Consider the following 15,861-nt stretch of genomic DNA (forward strand, 5'->3'; position numbering starts at 1 on the left):
GAAGTCTCTCAGTCGTGTCTGACTCTTCAAGATCCCATAGCTGAAGCCTACCAGGCTCCTCCGTCCATGGGATTTTCCAGGCAAGAGTACTGGAGTGGGGTGCCATTGCCTTCTCCAGTTTATTACATACTAGGTACCTTTTTATACATCATTGAATTAGTGTTAATTCACAACCTGTAAAATAGGTTTTGCTATTCTCAGTTTTACAAATGACAAAATAGATAATATTAAATCCCTCACCCAGATCACACAACTAGTAAGGAGTTTGGATTCAAACTCAAATCTTTCCACAGACCACACTGCCTATCTAAAAATGAGTTCTTTTCATTTGCCAAGTGACATTTTCAGGGTACTAAGTACTGTACCAAGCAGAGTGACAACCAAGGGAGATCAACACAATTGAGCATGACAAGGACTGATGATAGCAGAATATACTAGGTGATACAAGGCATCCAAATCAGGGCTGTCAAGGAAGACATACTGAAGAAAGTGGTATTTGGGTTGGCCCTTGAAGGATGATTAAAAGTTAGCCAAAAAGAAGCTAAGATGGAGGAATGTTCCAAGCAAAGGCATGAGCAAAGGCAAGATTGAGTTTCAGGGGTGGTAAGGAGAATAAACAAAACCTGAGATGAGCAAAAGCCAGAAAAATGGAGGGCTTTTACACCATGCTAAGGATCTGATTTTATTCTAAAGTCAATGAGGTTAAAGGAAAATATATCAAGAATTGTATTTAAGAAAAAGTGAAGTGAAGGAAGAAAAGGATAGGACATTTGTTAAGAGGTTTTTGCACTACTAAGGTGAAAAATGGCAAATGCTAAACTGCTGCTGCTGCTGCTAAGTCGCTTCAGTCGTGTCCGACTCTGTTCGACCCCAAAGACGGCAGCCCACCAGGCTCCCCCGTCCCTCGGATTCTCCAGGCAAGAACACTGGAGTTGTCATTTCCCTCTCCAATGCATGAAAGTGAAAAGTGAAAGTGAAGTCATTCAGTCGTGTCTGATTCCTAGTGACCCCATGGACTGCAGCCTACCAGGCTCCTCCGTCCATGCTAAACTAAATCAGTGTTAATACACAGGGGTGGGGGTGGGGGGGAAGCCAGATTTGATATTCAGAAAGTAGAGGGATCTGGATAGAATTGCAACAGCCACACCAGCTTGCTTTTAAAGTCCCTTCATTGTGACATTTCTTTCTCACCTCAAGAACCTTTATACTTGCTTTCTTCTTCACAGAACACTGCTAAATTACACCTTATGAAGATAAATGAATGACAGAGGATGAGATGGTTGAATGGCATCACTGACTAAATGGACATGAGTTTAACTAAGCTCAGGAAGATAGTGAAGGACAGGCAAGCCAGGCATGCTGCGGTTCATGCAGTCACAAAGGGTTAGACACCACTTAGGGGCTGAACATTGTAAATTACATCTCCTCCACTTCTCCTCTCAAAACACCTTCTTTTCCTACTATGCACTTGCATTTATTATAATTCACACATTTGTCTGTTTACTTCTTTAACATCTCACCCCTGCTATCAAGGACTGTTAGGGCAGGGACAAGTCTATTTTGCCAATCCCTGAATCCCAAGGACCTAGCACAGTGCCTTCAAACAGTGCCAACAAACCACTAGGTGACTGGTTGAAGGTGAAGTCACAGATGGATGCCTTGGCAGACGTATAATGCCATCCACTGAGGCCAAAAACACGAAAGGAGGAGCAGCAATTAACTAAAAATGGTTATTGCTTACTGAATTGACTCCCAACTCTTGCACCTTTTCAGGGTTTCCTCCCCCTGTCTTCAGGCACCTCCTTCCTCACGTTCATCTACACCTTCACTCAGTATTTTTCCAAACACCCTCACTCCATCCGGTCCGTTCTAAAGGAGATCAGTCCTGGTTGTTCTTTGGAAGGAGTGATGCTAAAGCTGAAACTCCAGTACTTTGGCCACCTCATGGGAAGAGTTGACTCATTGGAAAAGACTCTGATGCTGGGAGGGATTGGGGGCAGGAGGAAAAGGGGACGACAGAGGATGAGACGGCTGGATGGCATCACCGACTCGATGGACGTGAGTTTGAGTGAACTCCGGGAGTTGGTGATGGACAGGGAGGCCTGGCGTGCTGCAATTCATAGGGTCGCAAAGAGTCGGACACGACTGAGCGACTGAACTGAACTGAACTCACTCATATTTTTCCAAACTCTTATGTGGAAACTCTGCCTTTTCCTCTCCTGGAACTCGTTACATTTCCTTAGAGAATCAGGGGTCTCCCCACCCCACGTTACTTCTCCATGTCAGAAGAGAATTCTCATTTTGGGATAGGATCTGCCCATCTGGTATACTTCTGAAATTCCCGCCTTGGTAAATCCCGCCAGAACAAAATCTCCGCGGGGACCATCGGCTCCACACACTCGGAACGCTGCCCGGCGCGGTCAATGCAGACAACTGTGAAAAGAAGCAAAGGTTCCTAACTGCAGCGGGTGAGAACTGGCCCGGAGACTGGGCCTGGGACCTGGCAACCAGGGGCGGTGCGGTCCAGGGGATGATCGGGCCAGCACACCGCCTAGGGGCTGCCGCGGTTGCGGGGAGTGGGGAGCAGCCGTAGGCTGACAAGTGAGAAAGCCCTGCTTCGCGCCGGTCCCTCAGGTTCGCAGCGGGCGCGGGGACTCCAACCCCATTTCCGAATTTCTCTCCCTTTGCAACGAGCAGCTAACCTAAGGCCAACGGGAAGGCGCTGCGGAGAAGGGCTGCCAGGCCTGGAAATAGTGCCCACCGCGGAGCGAGTCCCCGCTAGCACAGAGAAATCCTCGGAATCTGTGAAAAACCACGAGGAGAAGCAACGAACACGACCCTTTACTTCCCAATCAAATCTCAGCAAATCTCAGAAACCCTAGAATCGACGCTGAGAAAGAGCGGGAAAGCCAGCGCAGCCACCGATCTGTCCACCCATGGCCAATCGTGCTGTCTTTCCCTAAGGTCCGCCTCCCTTGCTCGCGGGCGATGTTCTTATCGGCTGATTTCCGCCAGCCTTCAGCTCTCATTGGTCAGCTCCTCCGTTCATCAGGTTGGGCCTTGTAGACAGGCGGAGAACAGAGTCTGGCTCCGCCCCCAGTCGCGCACAGGCGCGTCTGTGTAGGAGTAGGAGGCTCCGCCTCCGCGGGCCGTGTGCAAAAACAAACAGCCGTTAGGGAGGAGGGGCTGAGAGGCGGGGCCTGGTTAGAAGGAAGTGCGCGATTGGGCAGCAGACGGGGTTCAAACGAGCAAGGCGAGCGGGCATTGGCCGGGGCGGCGCGAGGCGGGCCCCGGTTATTGTCCGGGCTCTCGCGGCCGCGGCGGCAACGGCGGTCGGTGCTGCGCTAGCGGCGGCGGCGGCTCGGCGGGACCGAGGGCACGAGCGGCCGAGACCATGGTGAGGGCTGCGGGGCGGCCGGGAGGGCGGCGATGGCCGAGTGGCGCGGCTACCTGTTGAGGCGGCGGGCGTCAGGCGGCGACGACATCGGTGGGGCGGGCGTCAGGCGCCCGGGCTGCCAGCGGTCCCGGCCTCGCTCGCCGCGGCGCCGGCGCGAATCGAGGTGCGCGGGCTGAGGCCGGGTGTCCCTGAGCAGGACAACCCTCGCGGCTCCACAGCACCTCCGCTGCTGCTGCGACTGACTTTGAGTCCTAAATTGTGCGTTGGTAAGAAAAGTGCGGCTTTTTAGAAACGCGAATGGAGGGAACCGGGCTCCTTGTTAAGTTGAGAGGGAAAGGCGTTGGAGGGGGGCCGTGCCCTGCGCGGGAGTGAAGCAGTAAAGCCGAGGCGATGAGTGGTGTCCGCCCGAGCGCCCTCCGGAGACAGCCCTGCCCGAGGCTGAACCACAAACAGAAATTGTGGTTATTGTGACGTTCTCGCGTCTTAGATCTGGAGTCGACCTTGTGGATGGTAGCACCCGGGCTCTGTAACTTGTAGTTGTGCCGTTAACGGAAGCGCTTTCACAGGCAGACTCTGGCATAGATTACATCTGCTCTGTAAACTGATTTGCTCGAGCCGACAATTCTCGTGATGCTTGCTGGTTTCAAAAGGTGTCATTCGTTTAATCTCTAGCAACCTACCATATATTGGCTGTCCCTTTACCAGCAGCTAAAAATACATACACGTTCGCATGGCTAAAAATACAGGAGGCGTGGAGTTGTCATTCTTGTTTTGAAATTTTAAACGTGATGGGAAGTGAACATGTATCTGTTAAACAAATTTGCAACTTGCTTGACATCCAGTTTGCAACTTTTTCTGAATGAAATATACTCCATTGGCCTCCATAGGCATGTTTTCTACCTGGAGATGCTTAGCCCAGGTTAATACTAACTCAGTTTTCAGAATAAAAAATTTTATCGTGCTTGTATTTTGTTTCTCAGCAAACGTATTAAAATGATTGTGCGAAGTTGGGAAGGTGTGTTTATACTTTGAGGAGGTTGTGAAACGAAAGTATTCATTTACTATGCAATTTTATATTCACAAGTTTAATTAAAATTTTGTTTTTGTTGAGTATAAGAAATGTATCTGGACTCTCCAAGCCACGGAAATAGTCATTTAATTTACTGAGATTTTTAAAAACTGATTTCCTGCCTACTTCCTTAGAAAACAAATAGGTTATACAGCAAATGTAATGGATTTGAAACGGTAGGGATAGAATTGCTTAAGATAAGTAAATTGGGAAACCTGCGGAGTTTTGCAGTTAATAACTTTTTTATTGATAACTTTGTGTTTCATAATTCAGTCATAGAGAAATAATGATTATAGTTTTAGCCTCATGCACTAGTTGAGATGTTTCTTATGTTTTACATCAGGGCAAATAGAGCTGAAAAGATTTATTTGAAGAATAAGTGAAAACACATGGTTACTTGAACTGACCTCAGAAATCCAAAGATGATGCAGTATCTTTTTCTTGTATAGCAGCATGGTCAGAAATTATTAAAAATATATGAGGCATTCTTGTAGAAATCTAAAGATTCTCAGTTCTCTTTGTTAAACTTAAATCAGTCTCTCTTGCTAGATTATTAAATTTAAGACAGATACTAATTATTCATTTTTTGTTCCTGCTCCTAACAACTGCCAAGGCCTTTTATTTTTTTCCCTTAAATATAGATTTGAGAGATAAACATTGGCTCAGCTGAGACATGGGGTATGGGGCATACATAGTTGATTTTTAGTCTAAAAATAAAGCATTACAAAAGGGATATGCCATTTCTACTTCACAAATACCCTCAAACAACTGGCCAGTTTTGTAAACTGATTTTTTTTTTTTTTTAAACAGACAAGAAATAGATTTAAATAGTAAAATCGAGCAGTTCAAAAGGGAGTATTGGTTTCCTTCTCAAGTCAGATCCTTAATATTCCCTCCCTAGTAGCAAATAACTTTTCTGGTGTGTTGTGTGACCTTCTAGAAGTGTATGTTACACACATACTCTGCAGTACCTCATTTTTACATAAACAAAAGCTCACTGTGCTTGCACATACCTTGCCTTTTACCCAAATATGTATTGTGATTTCTTCCATATCAGCACATGTCTATAATTCATTTGTTGAAATGGCTGTATAATATTCCATTGCATTTATATACTGTGTCCTATTTGTGAACATTCAGGTTATTTGAGAAACATTTCTATCATTTGAAAGTGTTTTTTCTTTAACTCCTTAAGAATAAGTTTGAATGTCTTTTCTTTTTTTTTAAACACACATAACAGTGACCATTTTGCAATTTTTTAAATGCCTGCCAAGTCTCTATTCCATCCTCTTCCCAGCCTCTGGCAGCCACCCTTCTGCTTTCTGTTCCTGTGATTTTGACTAGGTAGGTCGTGTTAAGTGGAATCAGACATATTGGTCCTTTTGCAACTGGCTTATTTCACTTAGCATCATGTCTTCAAGATTTATTCGTGCAGTAGCATGTATCAGAATTTCCTTCATTCTTACAGTATATACCACAGTTTTCCATGATGGACATTTAGGTTGTTTCTTTTAGCTGCTATTTATAATACTGCTGTGAATAAAATAGCAAATAGTATACAAAATATGTTTGAGTCCCTGCTCTCAATTATTGAGTATGTGCCCAGAAGTGCTAGATCATAAGGTAATTCTGCGTTTAATTTTTTGAGGGTTGTTGTTTTTTCTCAAGATGGTATTTTTTTTCCTCTCAAAAGAGGTAAGTTCTGAATATTTCTATGGAAATGATAGATGCTAACATTTAAAAAATTATTTTATTATGAACTATTTCTAACATAAGAGTTACATTGATGATGAATATTCTTCAGTCTGAAATTTGAAAAATATGTTCAAATTTTTAGAAATCTCATTTTAAGTAAATATTTAAGTTTTGATTTCATCTTTATATAAATCAATAAATGGCAATATGGCATGTATATTTAAAATTGAAAGAGAATTTTTTTAGCTACCTAAAATAAAACTAGAAGAAATTTTGTTTCCTAGATATTTTTGAAATAGCATTTTTGATTCTTCATCTGGAACTTTTTTCACTTAGGCTGGAGGCAAAGCTGGAAAGGACAGTGGGAAGGCCAAGGCCAAGGCAGTGTCTCGCTCACAGAGAGCTGGGCTACAGGTAACTGATTCATTATTAAATTAATTTCTTAACAGTTGTAACTCATGACTCAAATGTTTCTTTAATTACAAAAGTGTACTATTGACCTTTGATAATGAAATTAATTGGTCAAAATACAAACAACAAAGCAACAGCCTTTTAATTTGTACTCTTTTCTAAGCAGTGACAAGTTAGGAAAACATCTTAGGCAAATTTGGTGATTTTGCTGTCTTAAAATCTGTTATTTCTAGATAATAATTATGTTTCTAGTGCTTTTATAAACTATCATATTGAAGTGAGTATGCTGTTGCTTTCGTTTTGAAGAAGGTGTTTGTAGTGGTATATCAGCTTTCAGGATGAAATAGAAGAATGGACTGTCCAGTAGTTCTCTGAGTCTTTCCCAATACCTTCAAATGTAGACTAAGTTATATATACTCAAGAACACTAGGTAATTTCAAATTTTATATATATGAATTGCTGCAACTTTAATCCATAAACTCAAATTTTTCTGGGTGAGTAAGAATTAATTGCCTTACATATAAGAGATACTTTTTAAACAGGAAAGTTTGAAGGCCAGACTATAAGGTAGTGATGCAAAATTTTTAAGGAAGAAGATGACATTTTCTGAATGGTACTGAAGGAAGTGGAGGGGCAAGAACTTACCCTTTATGGGTACTTTCTCTGTTTTGGAGCATCATGCAAATATCAATTAGAATTTATTTGAGGGAATTCCCTGGCAGTCCAGTGGATAGGACTTGGTGCTCTCACTGCAAAAAGCCCGGGTTTGATCTGTGGTCAAGGAACTAAGATCCTGCAAGCTGCATAGCCAAAAAAAAACCAAGTGGAATTTATTTGCAGTATCCTTACCTTGAAGTTGCAGATGGAAGACAGATTACAGGTTATTGCAGTGGTTTAGGAATAAGGTAACGCATACTTGAACTTATATGTGTGTGTGTGTATGTTAGTTGCTTAGTCGTGTCTGACTCTTTGCAACCCCATAGACTGTAGCCCACCAGGCCCCTCTGTCCATGGGATCCTCCAGGCAAGAACACTGGAGTGGGTTGCCATTTCCTTCTCCAAAAGGAACCATAAAAAGAAAGAAAGAAAGTGAAGTTGCTCAGTCGTGTCCGACTCCTTGCAACCCCATGGACTGTAGCCTACCAGGCTACTCCATCCATGGAATTTTCCAGGCAAGAGTACTGGAGTGGGTTGCCATTTCCTTCTCCAACTTGAACTTGAGTGGGATGGAAAAGAATAGAAGGCATATATATGCTCCTAAAAAATGAGAGGAGAGGTACAGGTTTGAGAGGAAGGTCAGAAGTTTCTCTAAGGCCTAGACCCTAAGGGGAGTTTGTAGTAGGAGCAAGTTATAAAATAAAAATTTAAGTGGAATCATTTGGAAATTCAGTAAAATATCCATGTGAAAATATCCAAAAGTTGTAGATTTGAGTCTAGCTTTCCAAGAGAAGTGATCAAAAGAATTACAAATTTAAAATCACTTAAGTAAAATGGGTAGTTTGTGCTATGGATGAGTTTCCTCAGTAGTGCTTGAGAAAAGAACAAATAGACATTGGTGGACTCCTCACCGTATTTGACATACTTGAGTCAAACAATGAAGACTGAGGAGTAGTCATTGTTAGAACTGTGTAATCCCTGTGGCCTGAGAAGAATGGTTTTCAAGGTCCTCTGTGTCAGACAACATGTCAATCACTGAGGATCTAAAAGGGAGTAAGGCATAGATCCTGGTCTTGGGGACCTTAGAATTAGGGAAGGAATGTAAATAGAACAGTCATGCATTTTCTTCTGAAGCATGCAATCTAGAAGTGGCTAGTAGATTTGATAATTAAAATGTTATTGTTGATCTTTAAGAATGGTGTTTAACAGAAGCCAAGTTTGGATTGGGAGAAAATGGGTGACAAGAAAGAGGTTTCAAGTTTACTTTTAAATTTTGCCTTTGAAAAGGGATGTTTAGGCTGTAAGTGGAGGCAGTTACAGTAGACTAGACTAGACGTGTAGAGACCTTTGAACTGTGCAGAAAAGGAGCCAGCAAAAAGGAGGTAATGGAGTTGTTGAATGATGGAGCAGTAAGGATGAGGAAGGTCCTTAAAGTCAGGGGGTGGGGGTGGATGTAGTCAGAGGCATAGACAAGTGGGATTAGGGTATTGTAGAAATGAGAAAGTACCTATTCTCATAAAGTAGGAAGTCACAATATTGGTTTTCTTAACTATCAGGTTACCTCTTGAAACTGAGGAAGGAAGAATGAAGTTGGGGCCTAAAGAAGGTGGTAGAGGTTCATAGTCACATGAGCCTGTTATGTGAAGGAATTAATTAAATAGAAATAACAGTTATTAGGCCCTGTGGAATGTGCAGTTGGTGACTATACTGCATAGTTTCTCTTTATTTTGTATAATGACTCCATATTATGCAGGAATTAATTTGTAAAACTGTGTTTTTTGTTTGTTTTTAAATTCTGTCTTCAGGGGGTGTAAAATTAGGCATGACCATTTGGGGCTAATTATTAGGACATACTAACTTACAACCCCAAAGAACTGTTAATTGGCAAATAATTTTGGCTTCTAATAAATGTAACCAGATTTTTTATCTTGATTTACTTATGTCATTCGGCTGTTCGTTACGTTCAGTAACGTGATGTTAAAACTTCAGTGTTTCCCGTTTTGATGGTCTCTCTTTCAGTTTCCCGTGGGCCGCATCCATAGACATTTGAAAACTCGTACCACGAGCCACGGAAGGGTCGGTGCCACTGCTGCAGTGTATAGTGCTGCAATTCTGGAGTACCTCACTGCTGAGGTTAGTGGTGGAAATAATTATGTGTTGGAATCCCAGAGTTGTCCTAGACATAAATGGCTGAAACCCATGGAGTATGAGTTTGAAACAAAAAGACTCACTCTTGTTAGTTTCTTTTAATAGCAGTTTTTAGATGGATTTTTCAGCCAGTACTAGTGTCAAACAGAACTTTGGTGTGCTCACTTTTAAAGTTAGGACAATAAAGGACAGAAATGGTATGGACCTGCTGCTGCTGCTGCTGCTAAGTTGCTTCAGTCATGTCCGACTCTGTGCGACCCCATAGACGGCAGCCCACCAGGCTCCGTCGTCCCTGGGATTCTCAAGGCAAGAATGCTGGAGTGGGTTGCCATTTACTTCTTCAATGCATGAAAGTGAAAGTGAAGTCGCTCAGTTGTGTCCGACTCTTTGCAACCCCATGGACTGCAGCCCACCAGGCTCCTCCGCCCATGGGATTTTCCAGGCAAGAGTACTGGAGTGGGTTGCCATTGCCTTCTCCTAGCAGAAGCAAAAGATATTAAAAAGAGGTGTCAAGAATGCACAGGAGAACTATACAAAAAAGATCTTAATGACCCAGATAACTGCAATGGTGTGATCATTCACCTAGAGCCAGACATCCTGGAAGTCAAGTGGGCCTTAGGAAGCATCACTATGAACAAAGCTAGTGGAGGTGATGGAATTCCAACTGAGCTATTTCAAATCCTAAAAGATGATGCTGTGAAAGTATTGTACTCTGTATGCCAACAAATTTGGAAAACACAGCAGTGGCCACAGGACTGGAAAAGGTCAATTTTCATTCCAGTCCCAAAAAAAGGCAATGCCAAAGAATGCTCAAACTACCATACAATTCCACTCATCTCACACCCTAGCAAAGGAATCCTCAAAATTCTCCAAGCCAGGCTTCAACAGTACATGAACCATGAACTTCCAGATATTCAATCTGGATTTAGAAAAGTCAGAGGAACCAGAGATCAAATTGCCAACATCCTCTGGATCATCAAAAAAGCAAGAGAGTTCCAGAAAAACATCTACTTCTGTTTCATTGACTATGCTAAAGTCTTTGTGTGGATCACAACAAACTGTGGGAAATTCTTCAAGAGATGGTAATACCAGACCACCTTTCCTGAGAAATCTGTATGCAGGTCAAAAAGCCACAGTTAGAACCTACATGGAACAACAGACTGGTTCCAAATTGGGAAAGGAGTACATCAAGGCTGTATATTGTCACCCTGCTTATTTAACTTATATGCAGTTAAATCATTTGAAATCCCTGGCTGGATGAAGCACAAGCTGGAGTCAAGATTACCAGGAGAAATATCAATAACCTCAGATATGCCGATGACACCACCCTTATGGCAGAAAGAGAAGAACTAAAGAGCCTCCTGATGAAAGTGAAAGAGGAGAGTGAAAAGCTGGCTTAAAACTCAACATTCAAACTAAAATCATGATATCCTGTCCCGTCACTTCATGGTAAATAGTTGGACAAACAATGGAAACAGTGGGAGACTTTATTTTTGGGGGGCTCCAAAATCACTACAGATGGTGACCGCAGCCATGAAATTAAAAGATGCTTACTCCTTGAAAGAAAAGCTTTGACTAACTTAGCATATTAAAAAGCAGAGACATTACTTTGCCAACAAAGGTTCATCTAGTCAAAGCTGTGGTTTTTCTGTAGTCATGTATGGTTGTGAGAGTTGGACCTTAAAGAAAGCTGAGCGCTGACGAACTGATGCTTTTGAACTGTGTTGTTGGGGCAGACTTGAGAGTCCCTTGGACTGCAAGGTGGAGCAGGCCAGTCAATCCTAAAGGAAATCAGTCCTGAATATTCATTGGAAGGAATGATGCTGAAGCTCCAATAATTTGGCCACCTGATGTAAAGAACTGACTCATTGGAAAAGACCCTGTTGCTGGGAGAGATTGAAGGCAGGATGAGAAGGGGATGACAGAGAATGAGATGGTTTGATGGTATCACAGTCTCAATGGACATGAGTTTGAGCAAGCTCCAGGAGTTGGTGATGGACAGGGAAGCCTGGGGTGCAGTAGTCCATGGAGTCGCAAAGAGTAGGACATGACTGAGCGACTGAACTATACCAGCTGAGCTACTAGGAAAGCCTGAACTGAGCATCAGTAATCCATATTTTTAAGTGACTTGACAAACAAGTGTAAAATAATTTAAATACCATACTGCTAATTAAACTAATTCTGAACTATGTATATAAGCAGTAGGTGATATTTGTGGACTTCACTAATGGTCCGTCCAGTGGTAAAGACTCTGCACCCCGCTGCAGGGAGGTTTGATCCCAGGTCAGGAAAGATTCCCAAATGCTGGGCATCATGGCCAAAAACAAAAAAAGTATTGGTGAAGTTACAGGATAACTCTTAGTTAATAAAAATTTAAAGTGGAGTAAAGTTTTACCAGTGTGATCATACATTTTTTTAATGTTATATTAGTTATTAATTTGGCTGCACTGGATCTTTATTGCAGTACATAGGCTTCTCATTGCATTGGTTTCTTTTGTTGTGGAGCAGGGGCTCTAGGGTGCACAAGCTTCAGTTTTGCACATGGGCTTAGTTGTTCCACGGCATGTGGAATCTTGCCAGACCAGGGATCAAACACATGTCCCTTGCATTGGCAGGTGGATTCTTCACCACTGAACCACCAAGGAAGTCCATCACAACTCTTACTGTGATGATATGATGACATGAAATTTGGTAAAAGACCTAATCAATCCTGGTGCTCTGTGTGGTTGTACACACAAATTGCTGTATCATAACTCAGTTTGACTTTTCAGGAAATTAGATAAGTTATTTGGGCAAAAGTTCTTAATTCATGGACCATCACTTCCTCCATAGTAATCTCTCCTAAGTAAAACAAAAGGGACATCATGAGACTCCTCCAACTGCATTCCAAACCAGGAGAGTAATTTGAGTAGCAAGCAAGTCAAGTGATAGAGTTAGCCAGTCTAGTAGAAGCAAGGGGAAGATTCTTACTTGGGAAAGATGTGCTTGGGAGCTAGGTTGAAAGGTTTAGGTTTAACCTGTGTGTTAATTATCACTGCTGTCATTTCATTAACTTTACCAAATCATTTGTTTTCCCATTGGAGATTTACCATTTACTTTAACATTGATAGTGTCAACTTTACTGTGTCACAAGGAGGGATTTTTGTGTAGGTAATATTTTTGTTGGTACTAGTTAGGAGCCTTTCTCCTCTATCACTTTTATATCAGTTTTTATTAATATTTGTTTAGCTGCAGGCTTTTCAGAAAGGTATGCATTTTGTTCATTTATGTGAAGATACAGGCTTCTGCTTCAGAACGTTCATGTCCCATCTGAACTCCCATTTTCTTTATTCTTAGGAACTTACGACTTTTTAGGTTAAGATTAAATAATAAATATACACATTCACTCACACACACGAGCATATACACATATGTAATCAACACGTGTCTTCCACATATCTAAGTTTGGGGTTTTAGAAGTAAAGGAAATACTGAAATCTGAGTTTGGAGGTAATTAACTTTTCAGTGTTCGTTTCACACTAGAATCACTTGCAAAAGCTTTCAAAAGATGGTGGTGCCTGACCTCACCTCAGTCTACTCAGGGTTGCAGAGGAGAATGGAATAGAGAGTGCTGGTGGTTTTTAAAGCATACTGATTGTTCCATATGTTATACCAAGGCTTTCCACCACTCTGCTTAAATCAGGAGACTCTGTGGAGTTAGTTTTGTATTGTTTCCATCAAAAGTTTTATAATGCCAGTACAGTCTATGGATGAGAAAAGAGAAATGCAGTTTTATGGCCAGCTGGGACTTTGAAATTACTCTTGCTGAAAATTCCCATTATAGAATAAAGGGCTTCTGGCATACTGCCTACATATTATAAAGCCCAGCGGTGTTAGAAATTCTGAATAAGGAATTATCTTTATACTTTTAAACTTTTCTACAAGTTGTAAGCAATAAATTCCAGCTGTTAAGGGCTATGAAAAATTAGACTACTCGGGTATATTAAAATATAATCATTTTCTAGATGTTCACAATTAGAATCTTGGCTAAGGGATAATAACACTTATTTCTTGCTATAGAAGTTGATGATTTTTGCTCATTTCTAGTTATTTTGCAGAGAATTAATATAAAAGGACCAAATGAAGTACTAAGAGTTCTATAACCTTACTGTAGAAATTTGGAAATAAATTATTGTTGGTTTATTTATGTATCTTTTGTGTTTTATGTGTAGATGCTATAGTGATCTTTTAGCTATAATTGCAAGTCTAAACAGAATCCTTAAACACTTCACCCTTGTTTGATATGCTGTCTCATGGGTGCTTTGTAGGTGCTGGAGCTGGCAGGTAATGCATCCAAGGATCTCAAAGTTAAGCGGATCACTCCACGCCACTTGCAGCTTGCAATCCGTGGTGATGAAGAGTTGGATTCTCTTATCAAAGCTACCATAGCTGGGGGTGGTATGTATTATTTACTCTTCAACGTAGACGTTATTGGCCTTTATGACTAATACGTAATTCAGATCAGTGATCCAGTACTGAGAACATAGAAGGTTAAATTCCAAAAGTGTTAAATCTTACTATTCTAGGCTTCTTCTCATGATCTGAATATTTCTTCTCCACATACAATGCCGTTTTTGAAAGGAAGTTCTTTAGCTAAATTTCATAGATGAGATTTGAAACCAAGTGTTTAAAATATTTTCTGTATCCTTTAAACTGTGTTTGAAAAAAATCATCTTGAGAAATTGCATAATGTGATGCTCTTGAAAGTCAGACTGAGGGTAACTGAATGAGTCAGTTCTTCATCCTTTTTGGATTACATTTGGAGAACCTCTTGAAAGCCGTGGTTACTCTTCTCAAAAAAAAAAAAAGAAAAAAAAAACAAAAAACAGAAAATCACACCATTTTACATACAGTTTTAGAGGGGGTTCCCAGACCCCAAGATGAAGATCCCTTGGTATAGATACTTAAGTAAACTTCATTCTAAGAGAAAAACAAATACCGTATATTAACACCGTATGTGGAATCTAGAAAAATGCTACTGATAAGCCTATTTACAGGGCAGGAATAAAGATTCAGACATAGAGAATGGATTTGTGAACACAGTAGGGGGAAGGAGAGCATGGGAGGAACTGAGAAAGTAACATTGACATAGATACACTACCATGTGTAAAATAGATGACTAGTGGGAAACTGCTGTATAGCACAGGGGTCTCCGCTCCGTGCACTGTGATGACCTGGTGGGGTGGGAGAGAGGCTCCAGAGGGAGGGGATATATGTATCCTTAGAGCTGATTCACGTTGTTGTGCGGCAGAAACCAGCAGAGCATTGTAAAGCAGTTATCCTTCAGTTAAAAAAAAAAATCTTCATTCTTTGTGAATTGTTCTTTGGGTTGAGGGCCTGAACTGATAGTTTTTCTACTAATACCGTTTCATTTCATTTCATTCTAGGAGTGATCCCTCACATCCACAAGTCTCTGATTGGAAAGAAGGGACAGCAGAAAACTGCTTAGAGAGCTGTCGTAACCAGCCCTCTTCCTCCCTGTCACTGTACTGTAACGGGACAGAAGAAATAATGGGGTTATGTGGAATTTTTAAAACAGTTAAATGGAAAACCATAGACAATTACTGTAGACATGATAAAAGAAACATTTGTATGTTCTTAGAATCGAAGTTTGATAAAAGTACCTTTTCATGTGGCAACAGTTGTGTTGATTGGCTAGGTTTCTCCCTTGTGTTTTATACAAAAATGGAATTGATAAACCATTTTTTAAAAAAAATAACTTGTCTCAAAACTGTTTGTGCTGTGTTGGAAATACTTTGCTCATCCTTTGAAATTTTTAATATTTCAAATTGGTTATATATTCAGAAAAATCAGAAATTGGGAATCTGCTTCTATCATTGATACCATATTATATTGGATCTTAGATGCTACCTATTTGTAGTATATACAATTATTTTACATACCACTAAAAAAAGAAAAACTGCCAATTAAACCATGATATGCCATCAATTATAAGATGCATCCAAATTTCAGAGATCTTAGAATATTTCAAGAACTGATGAAATACGTGTGAAATTATTTGAATTAAATGAGTACTTACCATATGGCAGGTTCTGTACTAAGTGCTTTACTGATGAAATTTTATTACCCCCATCTTAAAGGTATGGAAACTGAGGCTCACAGATGTTAAATGGCTTGCCAGAAAACATTTATCCAGTAGATCGAAAAAGGCAGAAGTAGGATACAAACTTCGATTTGGCTGACTCCAGAACCCACACACTTAAACCTAGAATTGAAGATTATGTAAGTTGTCTGCTTTTGGCTTAAAATTCCAGCTTTTAGTGATCTTTTATTGGTACAGTAATATTCAGTAATTTGTACAATATTTTTAAAATATTTTTGTCAGTTTCTAAGTAACTATTGTAAGATTTAAGTTAGTGTACCAGTTAATGGTCCATCAGGAAATTATATTTTTTCTGCCTGGAAGTCTTCATTGACAATGGAA

General features: G+C 40.9%; 1 protein-coding gene across 1 annotated transcript; it reads left to right on the forward strand.

The window, feature by feature from the left end:
• The first annotated feature begins 3,242 nt into the window (after positions 1 to 3,242).
• H2AZ2 (H2A.Z variant histone 2) lies at positions 3,243 to 15,135 on the forward strand. Its single transcript, XM_019958920.2, has 5 exons — positions 3,243 to 3,397; positions 6,498 to 6,575; positions 9,249 to 9,362; positions 13,685 to 13,814; positions 14,804 to 15,135. Exons 1-5 carry the CDS (start codon positions 3,395 to 3,397, stop codon positions 14,863 to 14,865), a joined length of 387 nt encoding a protein of 128 aa, XP_019814479.1. The 5' UTR covers positions 3,243 to 3,394; the 3' UTR covers positions 14,866 to 15,135.
• Positions 15,136 to 15,861: the final 726 nt, after the last annotated feature.

Source organism: Bos indicus, chromosome 4 (assembly GCF_029378745.1).
Source record: "Bos indicus isolate NIAB-ARS_2022 breed Sahiwal x Tharparkar chromosome 4, NIAB-ARS_B.indTharparkar_mat_pri_1.0, whole genome shotgun sequence".
NCBI lineage: Eukaryota > Metazoa > Chordata > Mammalia > Artiodactyla > Bovidae > Bos > Bos indicus.

Bases quoted from the DNA above. Each gene is read 5' to 3' on its own strand.
- H2AZ2 (XM_019958920.2), top strand. The intron at 6,576-9,248 runs GTAACTGATTCA...TCTCTCTTTCAG, and splicing joins CACAGAGAGCTGGGCTACAG to TTTCCCGTGGGCCGCATCCA. The intron at 9,363-13,684 runs GTTAGTGGTGGA...GGTGCTTTGTAG, and splicing joins TGGAGTACCTCACTGCTGAG to GTGCTGGAGCTGGCAGGTAA.